The sequence below is a fragment of the Symphalangus syndactylus genome, chromosome 9 (assembly GCF_028878055.3).
Source record: "Symphalangus syndactylus isolate Jambi chromosome 9, NHGRI_mSymSyn1-v2.1_pri, whole genome shotgun sequence".
NCBI classification, from domain to species: Eukaryota; Metazoa; Chordata; class Mammalia; order Primates; family Hylobatidae; genus Symphalangus; species Symphalangus syndactylus.
The window spans coordinates 61967136-61980543 of record NC_072431.2 but is presented as its reverse complement, the minus strand read 5'-3'; the positions used below and the strand labels follow the sequence as shown (position 1 = coordinate 61980543).

Here is a 13408-nt window from a genome sequence, read left to right as displayed (position 1 = left end):
ATAGATCACAGTTTTTTATTCTCAATGACACAAGCAGGAGAAAAATCTCACATTCATACTAAAATTCCTACTAGACTCAACAGGAATGAAGTCTCTATTTGTAATGGAAAGTCCCAGCCTCCCGCTGCCATCCAGTGCGCGTACAGTACACATGCACACTCACACTCACTCAGGGTTCCCGGACCGGCTGTCCTGCCTGCGGAACTGAGGTAAACTAGCTCAGGTACTGACACTAGGAGGGTCTACCTTACGTAAGGTACAGGTAGAAGCTTGATTGCTAGGCCCAGGCCCGGGCCCACCCCGACCCTCCAATCCTAACAGGTATTTAGGCTTGAGGTTCACTCCCTCCTCAGGGGCACACGCAGCCGGGTGTATAACACTCACCCTCAGTCACAACGGGGTGGGGGGCACCGGTTACATTTACATCACATTATTTATGAAATAAGAATTACATTTTATATAACGTGGCCAGAAGGAGCTCTAGTCCCCCAGGAAAGCTGCTGGGGACAGCATTTGAGCCTCTTCTTTGCACAGGTATAACTTAACTATACAGCTAATATCCTAGTAAATAGCATTTATACTTAACCACCTCAATGAACCAAGCTTGAAGGAATTTAAAAGGCAATTTAGCTTAAATACAAAAATAAATTTTTGTTAAAAAATGTTTAAATATTTTTTTCTTTTAATTTAGACACACGCATTCATACTTCTCCCAAAGAGGTTGGGTGTGGCAGCAAGGTGCTTGGGCCTGGGGTATGTGGTTTCCGAAGGAAGGAAGGAAAGGATGGGCTGCAGAGAGCCCTGTTTGGGAAAAATAGGATTTTAAAAATGTGGTTCATTAATTTAGGTTTTCTAACATCTACTTTGCGTGATGTAGCCTCCAGTGAGGTCAGGTAAGTGGGACAGAAACAGCAGAGGGAAGAGGTCTTTGCTTCCCCCCGGGCCCATTCTCCCAGGCTGCCAGCCCTTGAAGTCAGAACACCATTGGAAAATTCAGGAGTCAGCACTTGTAGCCGTCAAGCGGTGCTACTTTCCACATTCAATTAGCGAGGCCCCAGAAAACTTGAAATAGGAAGTCCGGCACTACCAACATGCCGCCACTCATACAACTCAATTCTTCCTCCAAACTCGATTCAAAGAGCAATACACAGAGCGTCAGACAAAGGAACACAGGACAAGGCTTGAAACATACGATCCTGGAGAGGCAGACGAGGGCCCAATGGGGCCAAAGGGTAGCTGGGCGAGGAGGCAGCTGAAGCAGCGGTGGGCATCCTGCCTGCTGCAAGAGCTTCTCCCTCCTGGAGCAAGGTATCTCACCCCTGGCTCTGCCAGGCTAACAGTCTTGAGCCACCAAGCTTTGAGGGGCCAAACTGGCAGAGGGTTGGAGATGACATTGACTCAGACTTGGCAGGAAGAAAACGGCAGGAGCAGCACCCACTGGGGTCTCCAAGGCAAAGCTAGATTCAAGGGCATTTAAAAAGGAAGGAATCCTGCAAGGAACCGGTGAGGGACACAGCAGCAAGAAAATGGGGAAACAGTCCCCAGAAGGGACCAGAGGAAGAGAACCACTTCTCACAGCTAAGCCAAGCAAGATAAAGCTTTAGGGATAACCCATTTCCCAAATCCCATCAGGTGCATACCAGCACACCAGGCGGGCTGGACCCTGCACCCTCCAGCGACGATGGCTCTCGGGGAAAGGTAGAAGGGGCGCCTGCCTAAGGGCGTGCTAAGCGGGAGTCAGGGCAGCGGACACTATGTACAGGTGTTTCCTTAGTTCTCCAGCCTCCCCAGTGGAACTGTTCAAGTAGAGGTCCCGGGCTTTGGCCCTCTGCATCCTGCTTCCCCATCCCTGAGGTTTGTGCTTCCTCCAGGAGAAGGGAAGGGGCCCCAGGGCTGCCACTACCCCCTGACGGCTGAAGCCAGAGATCCGGGGTAGGTTTGCTTTATGCAGCTGGAAGGGTCCAAGGCTCTTCCTAGCAGGTGCCAAGGTCCAGATTTAGGGAAGGGGTGGGGGGAACAGGGACGGGACAAAGGCTATTTTTTGCGGGTGTGCTGCCTTCGGGCTTGCAGTCGCTGTCGAGCCCCTGGGGTCTTGGATCCCGCACCAATGGAAAACGAAGGGGCCGCCGATCCTGGAAAGATTCAACAAGACCTCATCAGGGCAGCTGCTACCTGAGACTCTGGCTCTGGGTGCCCGAACCTCTGGAAGGCCAGGCCAGTAACAAAACACAGGGTGCCTCAATAGGGCCTTCCTGCTGCGTCAGCAACACTGTATGGGAGGAGCCTCCTGAAACGCAAACTCCCAGAGTCTCAGAGCGAGGCCCACGCATCCATTGTTACCCGGCTTCCCATGGGAGGCAAACTTCCGCCCCGGGCAGCTCCTCTCTGATCTCTGCCATCCAACTCCCATCCCTGGGCTGTGCTGGACTCCTAACCTGAAATGTCCTTCCTGTGCTGAACCTGATCTTCACGGGGCCTCAGAGGGCCAGGAGCCTGCCACCCTGCCCAACCCCTCCTCAGACAGACGAGCAGGGCCACAGGGCAGCTTGCTGCTTACCGAACGGTCCAACACCAACAAAGCCTTGGGCGGGTGCTGAGGATGCCCCAAAGGAGAGGCTGCTGCCCGATGTGCCCGCTCCAGGCGCAGGGGTGTTCTGACCAAAGGTGGGGGTGGCAGTGCCTGGAATGAAGAGAACAGAAAGCTGCAGAGAGCTGGCCAGTGAGCAGAGGGCTGGGCAGGAGCCTGCGCTCTGCAGGGCACTTCCCACAGGACCCTCAGCCCCACTCCTGCTCCTGGGGCACTCCTCCATCAGCAACTGAGCCAGACAACCGAGTCTTCATGCCTGGTGCCCCAGCTCAGCCTGCTTCTCCCACCTGCTAATGGCCACGCCATGCCAGAGAAAAAGTCTCCTTACTTAGGCCAGGCGTGGTGGCTCACGCCTGTAATCCCAGCACTTTGGGAGGCCGAGGCGGGCAGATCACGAGATCAGGAAATCAAGACCATCCTGGCTAACACGGTGAAACCCCGTCTCTACTAAAAATACAAAAAAAAAAAAAAAAAAAAAAAATTAGCCGGGTGTGGTGGCGGGTGCCTGTAGTCCCAGCTACTGGGGAGGCTGAGGCAGGAGAATGGTGTGAACCCAGGAGGCAAAGCTTGCAGTGAGCTGAGACTGCGCCACTGCACTCCAGCCTGGGGCGACAGAGCGAGACTCTGTCTCCAAAAAAAAAAAAAAAAAGCCCCCCTGCCCCGCAGCCACCTCGTGGGCCTCCTGACCATCGCTGCAGAGGGGAGTACTCTGGGGCCCCCGCCTCCTCATGTACCCGGGTTGGCTACCTCCTCTGTTCAGGCCTTTTCCCCCTAGCCCCTGTCCCCTCCCCTCTGAAGCCTGGTTTGTCCACCCCTCATCTTTTGTGATGCCCCGTGGGTACCCTCCCTTCCCCGGCCTTGCCCTGACTGGCTCTGGCTGCCTGCCCGATGCCCTCTCTGGCAGCCCCTCTGCAGGGAAGGCTGCTCTCAGGGCTTGGCCTCCGGCCCGGGCGAGGGGAGGCTCCCTGTGCTCCCACGCTGCTTCCACACTGTTTCTCTTCCTTCCCTAAATACCGTAACTCAAGTTCAGATCACTTTAATCTGCCATGTCCTCATGTCACCTGTCAACTGCCAGGTCACTCCCTGATTCACAGAGGACCCTTGGCTCACTGGCTTCCTCCCCATCACCACTCATGGTGACTTCGCCCTGTGAGGCTGACTGATGGTCCTCTCAGCCCCTCGACCTTGCCACCCCCATGACCTCCTCTCCCCGACCCCTGCCACCACTCCTGCGGTCACACTGTCACCACAACTGCTCCGGCTCCCAAATCTCCTGCAAGCACCACCCCTCCTGCAGCTGACTTCACCCGCTCTCCACTCCTGCACCCCGAGCTGCATCGGGGCACTGACCCGCTGCCCCTCCTGCTGTGCTTGCTGGGGTCTCCACGGCCGGGTGGCACCAGCTGTCCACTGACCTTAGGTCTACACCCACAGTGTCACTGGGAAACACACGCCATGCTAACTGGCCTCACTTTAACTTCACGATCACAATGCTCCAGCCCACAAACTGCCTGGAAACTGATTGCACTTTTTAATATGATGTTCCTTTCCCCCACTGTCCAAAATGACTATTTCAAAAGACCTCTTTTTTATACACTTTATCCCGACCCTCTCTCTCCCAGATTTTCTCTCCTACTTCACGAAGAAAACAGAAGCCATGGGATCTACATTCATCATTCTTCTGCCTGATTCTGCAATGGTTTTCCTGAGCACTTAAGACCCAAACACCCAACCCTGGCCACAAACAATCCTCGCCTCTTGGCCTCCTTCCACACCACTGCTTCTGCTCCTGCCCTCCTGCCATGCTTGTCTTTGTTCTGCTCTTCAACACACCAAACATATTTCTGCCTCTGGGCCTTTGCATGCGCCATCCTGGGCCTGAAAGGCATGTCCACTTGTGCTGTGCCCAGCCCCACCCCACCCCCATACTCAGCTTACATTTGTTTTTTTGAGACAGGGTCTTGCTCTGTCACCCAGGCAGGAGTACAGTGGCATGATCTTGGCTCACTGCAACCTCCAACTCCTGGGTTCAAACCATTCTTGTGCCTCAGCCTCCTGAGTAGCTGGGATTACAGGTGGGTACCACCACGCCTGGCTAATTTTCTGGTATTTTTAGTAGAGACAAGGTTTCACCAAGTTGCCCAGGCTGGTCTTGAATTCCTGGTCTCAAGTGATCCACACTTCTTGGCCTCCCAAAATGTTGGGATTACAAGCGTGAGCCACTACGCCCAACCTTCAGCTTACAATTGTTAATTACTCAGAAGGGCCGCCTTTGACCAGTTAAATCCACAACGGCTCCTCCAGTCATTATTACGTTAGCAAAACATGTATCGTGCCCTGGCATTTCACTGAGTTCTATATTCAGTGCCTGTCTCTTCACTGCCACAGCATAAGCTCCCCGAGAACGCGGGCTTCGCGGGCACAGCTTGTCAGTGTCCAGCCCGGCAGCCCAAGTCCACGCCCCTCCTTACCTCCAAACACAGGTTTGCTCTCAGGTGTGCTGCCCACGTTGAAGGCAAATGGTGTGCTCTGGCCGGTGGTGCCCAGGGCGTTCTGACCTAAGCCCCCCGCGAAAGGGGTGGAGGTGGCTGTGCTCCCACTCTGTCCTGCTCCAAAGCTGAAAGCTCCGGATGTGGTGCTGGAGCCTGGGGTGGCCACATTGATCCCAAAGCTCCCACTGCCAGCGGGGGCTGCCGAACCCCCAAACGCGAAGGGTGATGGTGTTGTGCTGCCGAACACTGAGCTGCTACTCCCGCTGCTGGCGGTCTGGGTGGTGGCTCCAAAGCCAGAGCTGGTGGCTGCACCGAAGGAGAAGACAGCAGTGGAGCCGCCAAAGGCGGGCTGTGAGCTGGTGGGAGTGCCAAAGGCCGAAGCCGTGGCTTTCAATCCAAATGCCGAGTGCGTGGCACCGCCAAAGGTAGGATGGATGGGCGTAGGCACGTGTGCAGGCACGATCTTGATCGTGGATGCAGGTGCAGGTGTGGGTGCAGCAGCCGGGGCTGCAGAGTTTCCAAAAGTGAAAGAGCTGCCAAAGCTGGGGGCAAGGGCTGGCTTGGCGGCCCCCAGTGGCTGCCCCTCAGCGGCCCCAAATGTGGGCTGGGGGTTGGCTCCCAGATATGATGGGAGCAGGGACTTGGCGCTTGACCCAAAGGGAATGTTGAACGTGGGGGTGCTCGTGTTACTGAACGTCAGAGCAGGCTGGCTGCTGGTGGCCGGGGAGGAGGTGGTGAGGGTGCTGCCGAAACCACTAAAGCCGGCAGCGCTGCTGCTGGCCGTTGGCACGGCAGTAGGCAGGGACTGGCTGAAGGTGGTGACTGTGGTGGTTGTGGGCAGGGCAGGAGGTTTGCCAAACTGGAATATGGAGCCCATGGCCGGGGTGAAGCTGGCAGCAGAGGCCTGGGGCGCCCCGAAGAGGAAAGGCTGTGAGGCGGCCCTGGCGGTGCTGATTGTGGTGCTCACACTGCTGCTGCTCCCACTGTTTATGCCAAAGCCAAACGCAGGCTTCGAAGCAGAGTCTGCGGATAGACTGGCGGAGGTGACAGGAGCCACAGCAGAGGTGGCAGTGGCCAGGCCAGTGAAGAGCGGGGCAGTTGTGGTGGGAGCAGTGGCGGGAGCAGTTGTCTGCTTGAAGGGAGCAGGCAAGGGCACAGATGCAGGTGGCCCCATGCTGCTAAAGACAGGCTGGAAGGTCGGGGCCGTGGTGCTGGTGGTCGTGGGGAGGGAGGAGCTGGAGGGCGCTGTGGCTGTGACTGAAGGGCCAGGCGGTGTTGGGCCTTCCTTCTCACTCTTGGGTGGGGCCGTGAAAATGGGCTTGAACATGGGAGATGCTGAAGATGCGGCAGGGGCGGCAGGGCTGGAAGGTGAGGTGCTCTGTGTTCCAAACAGGAAGCTTTGCTTGGGGGCGGGGGACGGGGCAGATGTGGCTTGGGGTTTGGTAGCCGTCTCTGTCTGAAGGGTTGAAGGTGACTTGGTGTCAGTGGCTGGTACTGTGGATGGAGCAGGAATCAGCCCCAGCAAAGTGGTTGGAGGTTTGGAGTCTAAGGAGGGGCTGGGGAGCGGCCCTGGTGGCCCTGACTGTGATAAGCCCAGCGGGGGCAGGAGGCTGGGCGTCTTTGGAGGCGAGGGGGCCTCAGTGGTTGCTGCTCCAGCAGATTCTGGAAGAAGAATAGAAAATGTGAAGTTGGCATAAACACTTCGAAGATGATGGTATTCAGTATTTCAGTGTCCTCCCCACGCCTACCACAGAGCCTGGGATCCAAGAGTCAGTCAATAAACTCAGCTAAGTCTACACTACAGGCCTGTACAGTAAATCAAGGAAGTGTTCATTATTTCCACCTCACAGATCATCAGACAGAAGGGGATAAAATGGGGCCAAAATGGGGGCCTAATGTGTAGAGACTAAGACAGTCCAGTTGTCTGAACTCTGAAGTTCACGTATGAATCTAGATATACTTTGCCTACTAAGCTCACCTGCCAGGTGCTAAGAGCACGCAACTATGAATGGGGAAGTCTCTGCCCTTGAGCAGGGAGGGTGAGTACGAACCCCAGGTTACCATCTGATAAAGAGGTGCGTGCACAGTGCCATGAAGGCCTGGGCCGGGAACACCAGCAGCCCTCAAAGTGCTGGAGGAAAAGGAAGCAGTGCTGTTCTGGACCGGTGGTTCTGATAGGCAAGGACATCCTGACCACGCCACCACATTCACACTTCAGAGGTGCTGCACCGGGAAGATCATTCTCATCTGACAGATGAGGAAGGCGAGGCTCAGGGCAGCTACGAGCCAGGCTTCAGATCCCGAGCGTCGCAGCACCCCTTCTCTAACACTCCCTGATGCAGGCTCCGGCGCTGTTACATGTGGGCGCGCTCCGGTGTGCTGAGCCAGGGCAATCTCCAGTGACTGATAGGCACGACGCCCTTATTCCAACCCAAGCAGGGGATGCTGCTCAGAAGGCTGGATCCACGGCCCCACTCCAGCTCACCTGGGCAGGGTGGCAGGCTCGGGGGACTCTGCATCTTCTTCAAGCTCTCTAACAGTGGGTTGGTGCTTGGGGCCGGGAGGGAGGTGGGTGAGGAGGCAGCTGCAGCAGCAGGCAGGGTAAAGGTAGACGAAGGCTGAGTGGTAAGTGGGGTCTCAGTGACAGAGTTCGAGGCAGCATCTAAGAAAGAAAGAAAGGTGATGCAGTCCTGGCTTGTCTGGGACTTCTTTCCAGATGCCTGTCGGAGAGCAGGGTCTCAGCACAGCTCATGGAGGAATGCCTGCCCTCAATTGCAGTGGTCCCTGCTGTCCAGTTCCCGTGAACACCAACATGGATGTCTCAGGCGAGAAAGACCACAAGAAAACATGGAACCCTACTTGGGATTTTCCCAGAGAAACCTATTTTTTCAAACACCAAAATAAAACCAGAGAAAACACACCTGAAACCTCTCGAGTGTGCAACGATCTATGCTCCTTACCGCTCTTGTCCTCCAAGGCCTGGTTGAACCACTGTAACGAAGCCTTCTTCTCTAAGTCTACGTCCTCGGCAGTGATCAAATAGCCAAGCTGGGGAGGTGGAGGCTACCAAAGAGAAAAAGAAGTCAGGCCAATCAGAAAAAACAGGAAGGCTGGGCACGGTGGCTCACGCCTGTAATCTCAGCACTGTGGGAGGCCAAGCCAGCTGGATCACTTGAGGTCAGGAATTTGAGGCTGGCCTGGCCAACATGGTGAAACCCCATCTCTACTAAAAATACAAAAAATTAGCCAGACATGGTAGCAAGCGCCTGTAATCCCAGCTACTTGGGAGGCTGAGGCAGAATTGCTTGAACCCTGGAGGCAGAGATTACAGTGAGCCAAAATCGAGCCACTGCACTCCAGCCTGGGTGACATAGTGATGCTGTCTCAAAAAACAAAAACAAAAACAAAAATAAATTAGAAAAAACTAGAAGAAACTTGTCCTTAGCGTTCCTAAGACTTAGGAGAGCTAAGCCGGGGAGGGCAGGAGTAGATGGACAAGACCATACCAAGGTCAGCTGTTCCCCTCGCCGAGAAGGCAGCAGCTGAACTTTCCGCTTACGCTGCCCAGAGCTGCCAGGTGTAGACTGAGAATTTGAGTTTTGTTTCTTCCTTGGGGTTGTATCTGCAACTAAAGAAAGAAACCAAGACTCGTTTGCTTCCTTCCCTCTTCCAGAAATGGATGGTTGTGTCTATCCACTTCGCATTTCACATTGAGTTTTCACTGAGTATCTCTGAAAAGATTCAATCTTCTATGGTTTGGTTGCTTGGACAGTGTTTGCAAGATTAAGGCGCGCACACAAACCGCTTACTGTGCAGTAATTACCAGGATCACCCAAAGGTGACTCAAACTGAGCTTACCTCTATCCAATCGTTAGCCCCCGTCTGTAGCCTTTCTCCCTCATCAGACTATAAACTTCTGAAGGAGAGGAAATCTCTCTCTTTGTATCTAACATGCGTTAGACATAGCAATGCTCAAGACCTTTTTTCAATAGGTATTAATCTCTATATCCTCCACAAACACCTCCACCAGCAACAGCAGACCCTCCTCAGCAACCTACCCTTTTCTCCCTGGGACCCCTTGTCTGTCGCCAATGGAATTGAAGAACTGGAATGATGACACAGCTCCTCTTCTCTGCCGGGAGAAAAGGAACGATTTAGTCTAGAAAGACTTCTTGGCTGAAGTATTAAATAATTTCTCACACCCTCCTAACTACCAAGTGGCCAATGTCTAAAACAACCATAATTTAAGATCTCAGTATGCAGGATAAAAAAACTCAAAAGGAAATTCCAACAGAATGAAGGGAGGCTGTTCACAGAGGCCATGAAGACAGCTTTTGTCTTAAAACAAGCATAAAACGATAATCTTCAAACCTTACTTACAACCTGCCAAGTCCCTGGGAGTTCTAGACACAGATGTGATCCCTGAGGGAGTGGCATTCCAGCCAACTGCAAGCACCTAGGGCGTCAGCTCAAGTCAAGAACCTGATGGCGACTGCCCGCTGACTCGACTCTCTGCTCTCCACTCTGCATGGCCTCTGTGCTTGCACCCGATCCCTCATGCTGGAGTGGGAGGCGACGGCCAGAGGCCACTGGAGTCAGTACCCAAGATTGTAGGGATAGCGGTTCAGGTGGGTGCCGCACTGTCCCTCTCAGGGACTTAGTTTCTTTGATTCTGTAAGTCACAGCAGCACAAAGCCTAAGAGCCAGGTTCGTTTCCCACCTTTCCTCACCCCCATCTGTCCACGCAGCAAATGAAAACTGCAGAACGCAGAGTACCTTATTTTCTTTGCTGGCCTCTCCGGTGTCTGGGAGCGGGACGAGGCTGGGCTAGAGAAGGGTGATGAACTGGGGCCACTTCTCCTCCAGAGCTAAACATTAAGAGAGACATGACTGAGCGTGCTGATAACTTAGCATCTGACCCTCAACACGACGAAGTCTCTTTTTAAGTGACTAAAAAAACCATTTTTTATGGTTAAATGGTTAGTCATGCCTGTAATCCCAGCATGCTGGGAGGCCAAGGTGGGAGGATCGCTTGAGCCCAGGAGTTTGAGACCAGCCTGGGTAACATAGCGAGACCCCCGTCTCTACAAAAAATTGAAAAATCAGTTGGGTGTGGTGGTTTGCATCTGTAATCCCAACTACTCAGGATGCTGCAGTGAGCTGAGATTGCCCCACTGCACTCCAGCCTGGGTGACAGAATGAGATCCTGTCTCAAAAAAAAAAAAAGAAAAGAAAATGAAAATGAAAAAAATTTGTTTGTGAAGAAAGACCCCTGAAAAGAAAGTCAACGGCCAGTATTAATTATGAAAGCAAAAAAAGAAAAGTCTATAAAAGTAATGGAATGTGAATAAAGGTAGAAGGGATGGACACACTTTTGCATATATTAGGTGGAACGTTAGCCTCAGTAATGAAGCGCCAGGACACATTCAAACCTGTGCTAGACTGTCTATGGAAAGGATAGAAATAAATTAAAGAAGATAACCCAGTAAACTAATTTAGTCTTGCTTCCATTAAATTTTCGATTTTAATTTACTAACTTCATTTTAAAAATACGCTGTCATGGCCAGGCGCAGTGGCTCACGCCTGTAATCCCAGCACTTTGGGAGGCCAAGGGGGGCGGATCACGAGGTCAGGAGATTGAGACCATCCTGGCTAACACAGTGAAACCCCATCTCTACTAAAAATACAAAAAAATACAAAAAATTAGCTGGGCGTGGTGGCGGGTGCTTATAGTCCCAGCTACTCAGGAGGCTGAGGCAGGAGAATGGCGTAAACCTAGGGGGCGGAGCTTGAAGCGAGATGAGATCGTGCCACTGCAGTCCAGCCAGGGCGACAGAGCGAGACTCCGTCTCAAAAAGAAACAAACAAACAAAAATAACAAGAAAAACCCGCTGTCATAACATTTATGACTTTTGCAGCAACGATGGCATTTATCATCATGTGATGATTATCCATACATCTGCCTCTTCCACCAGGCAAGTTCTTGACAGCAAAGATGGTGTTTTCATCTCTGCTTCCTCCACAGACCAGCAGCAAAGTAGATGGCACAGAGCGGACGCTGCAAATAGTCTCGTAAGTCCTGAGCCTAATTACAAAGCCACTAAACTGTCACCTCAGACCGTCTTTCCTACTAGAAAAGCTGCTAGTGATTTCTTACCCAGTACCAGCTACATCATATAAGTACAAACAGGAAGCCAACAATGCTTAATAAGAGTTCAAAAAGGGAAAAGGGGAAGCTTCAGACAAGTGGTAAGCAGCAGAACAGTTCAGTGAGGCTACCATCAGGAAGCTGGGCCCGGGAGGAGCTTGAGAAAACTGCTCACGGCAATAACAGTTGAAGTTACGCTCAAACAGCAAGAAAGGCCAGAGCACAATGGTTTAAAAAACATGGGATTACATGGATATAAAAGAGCAGAATACAAAAATTCATCAAAGGGATCCAAGGATTGAATATATAAGCGGCATTTTCAATCACTTCAGATCCCTGACACTACCTCGCTGGTTCTCACACACTTCTCAGTCACCTGTGGAACTTTTTTTTTTTTTTTTTTTTGAGGCGGAGTCTTGCTCTGTCGCCAGGCTGGAGTGCAGTGGCACGATCTCAGCTCACTGCAACCTCCACCTCCCTGGTTCAAGCGATTCTCCTGCCTCAGCCTCCTGAGTAGCTGGGACACTACAGGAGCATGCCACCACACCCGGCTAATTTTTGTAGTTTTAGTAGAGATGGGGTTTCACCATGTTGGCCAGGATGGTCTTGATCTCTTGACCTTGTGATCTGCCAACCTTGGCCTCCCAAAGCGCTAGGATTACAGGCGTGAGCCACTGTGCCTAGCCACCTGTGGAACTTTAAAAGCACATAGATGGCCGAGTGCAGTGGCTCACGCCTGTAATCCTAGCACTTTGGGAGACTGAGGCAGGAGAACTGCTTGAGCCCAGGAGTTTCAGACCAGCCTGGGCAACACAGAAAAACCCTATCTCACATCGCTTCTCGGCCTTTTGGCTAAGATCAAGTGTAAAAACCCTATCTGTAGTTAAAGTAATAAAATTGAAACAAAAACATAAACCTTGCATTTTTGTTCACAATGTGCTCCAGACACTAAGGGATACACATCACTGAGCAAGCAAGGGTCGGAAATGCCAAAGGGGCCGGACGAGGTGGCTCACACCTGTAATCCCAGCACTTCAGGAGGCTGAGGCAGGAGGATCACCTGAGGTCAGTTTGAGAACAGTGTGGCCTACATGGTGAAACCTCATCTCTACTAGAAATACAAAAATTAGCCAGGTGTGGTGGTGCACGCCTATAATCCCAACACTTTGGGAGGCCAAGGTGGGAGAATCACTTGAGCCCAAGAGTTTTGAGACCAGCCTAGGCAACATAGTGAGGTCTCTTCTCTACCAAGGAAAAAAAAAAGAAATGCCAAAGGTGACTGTAATGATTAGCTAGCACTGGAAGACAACTGGACAACTGGTTTAACAATTAGGGGAAAAAAGTATTACTCTTCTACTTCACTGACTGTACATACACATTCATTTCAGATATAACAAGACAAAGATGTTTATTATCATGTCTATTCAACTCAAAGTCCTAGCCAAGTGCAGTAAGACATAAAAAGAATAAGACTGCAGAGGAAAGGAAAAACTCATTATCATAGACATGAGTGTATGTACTAAAATCCTAAAGAACATACAGATTTAGCAAACTTTCTGAATACAAAATCAGTTGTATTTCTACACACCGGCACAGTCAATCACATTTTGAAGGCACTATTTATAACAGCATCAAAACCATATACCTAGGGCCAGGCACTGTGGCTCATACCTATGATCCCAGCACTTTGGGAGGCAGAGGCAGGTGGATCACTTGAGGTCAGGAGTTTGAGACCAGCCTGGCCAACAAGGTGAAACCCTGTCTCTACTAAAACTCCAAAATTAGCCAGGTGTGGTGGCGCATGCCTGTAATGTCGGCTACTTGGAACGCTGAGGCAGGAGAATCACTTGAACCCAGGAGGTGGAGGTTGCAGTGAGCCGAGATTGTACCACTGCACTCCAGCCTGGGCGACAGAGCGAGACTCCATCTCAAAAAACAAAAAAAACCCAGATACCTAGAAATAAATCTAATACCAGAGAAGTAAAACTTCTACAGAGAAGAATTAGAGATAATGTAAATAAATGAAAGAGGTGGGACATGGTGGTTCATGCCTATAATCCCAGCACTCAGGGAGGCCAAGGTGGGAAGACTGCTTGAGCTCAGGAGTTTGAGACCAGCCTAGGCAACATAGTGAGACCTTGTCTCTGCTATAAGTTTTTAAAAATTAGCTAGGTGTGGTGA

At 51.8% G+C, this 13408-nt stretch overlaps 1 protein-coding gene and 1 pseudogene across 6 annotated transcripts in view; one reads left to right on the top strand and one right to left on the bottom strand.

The window, feature by feature from the left end:
- Position 1: 1 nt before the first annotated feature.
- POM121C (POM121 transmembrane nucleoporin C) overlaps positions 2 to 13408 on the bottom strand; it is a 28004-nt gene continuing 14597 nt past the window's right edge. For 3 of the 6 annotated variants that reach the window (XM_063646327.1, XM_063646328.1, XM_055292773.2), the window contains 8 exons: positions 9856 to 9947; positions 9138 to 9211; positions 8586 to 8707; positions 8040 to 8142; positions 7565 to 7741; positions 5059 to 6741; positions 2558 to 2680; positions 2 to 2132 (listed from right to left, as the gene is read on the bottom strand). In XM_063646327.1, the coding sequence (XP_063502397.1) occupies positions 2035 to 2132; positions 2558 to 2680; positions 5059 to 6741; positions 7565 to 7741; positions 8040 to 8142; positions 8586 to 8707; positions 9138 to 9211; positions 9856 to 9947 (2472 nt within the window). In that variant the 3' untranslated portion in view covers positions 2 to 2034. Of the gene's footprint in view, positions 2133 to 2557; positions 2681 to 2848; positions 3035 to 5058; positions 6742 to 7564; positions 7742 to 8039; positions 8143 to 8585; positions 8708 to 9137; positions 9212 to 9855; positions 9948 to 13408 lie in introns of those variants that run through there. The other 3 variants (XM_055292775.2, XM_055292774.2, XM_055292776.2) reach the window with 3 other exon arrangements.
- Positions 12060 to 12198, top strand: LOC129490949 (uncharacterized; annotated as a pseudogene).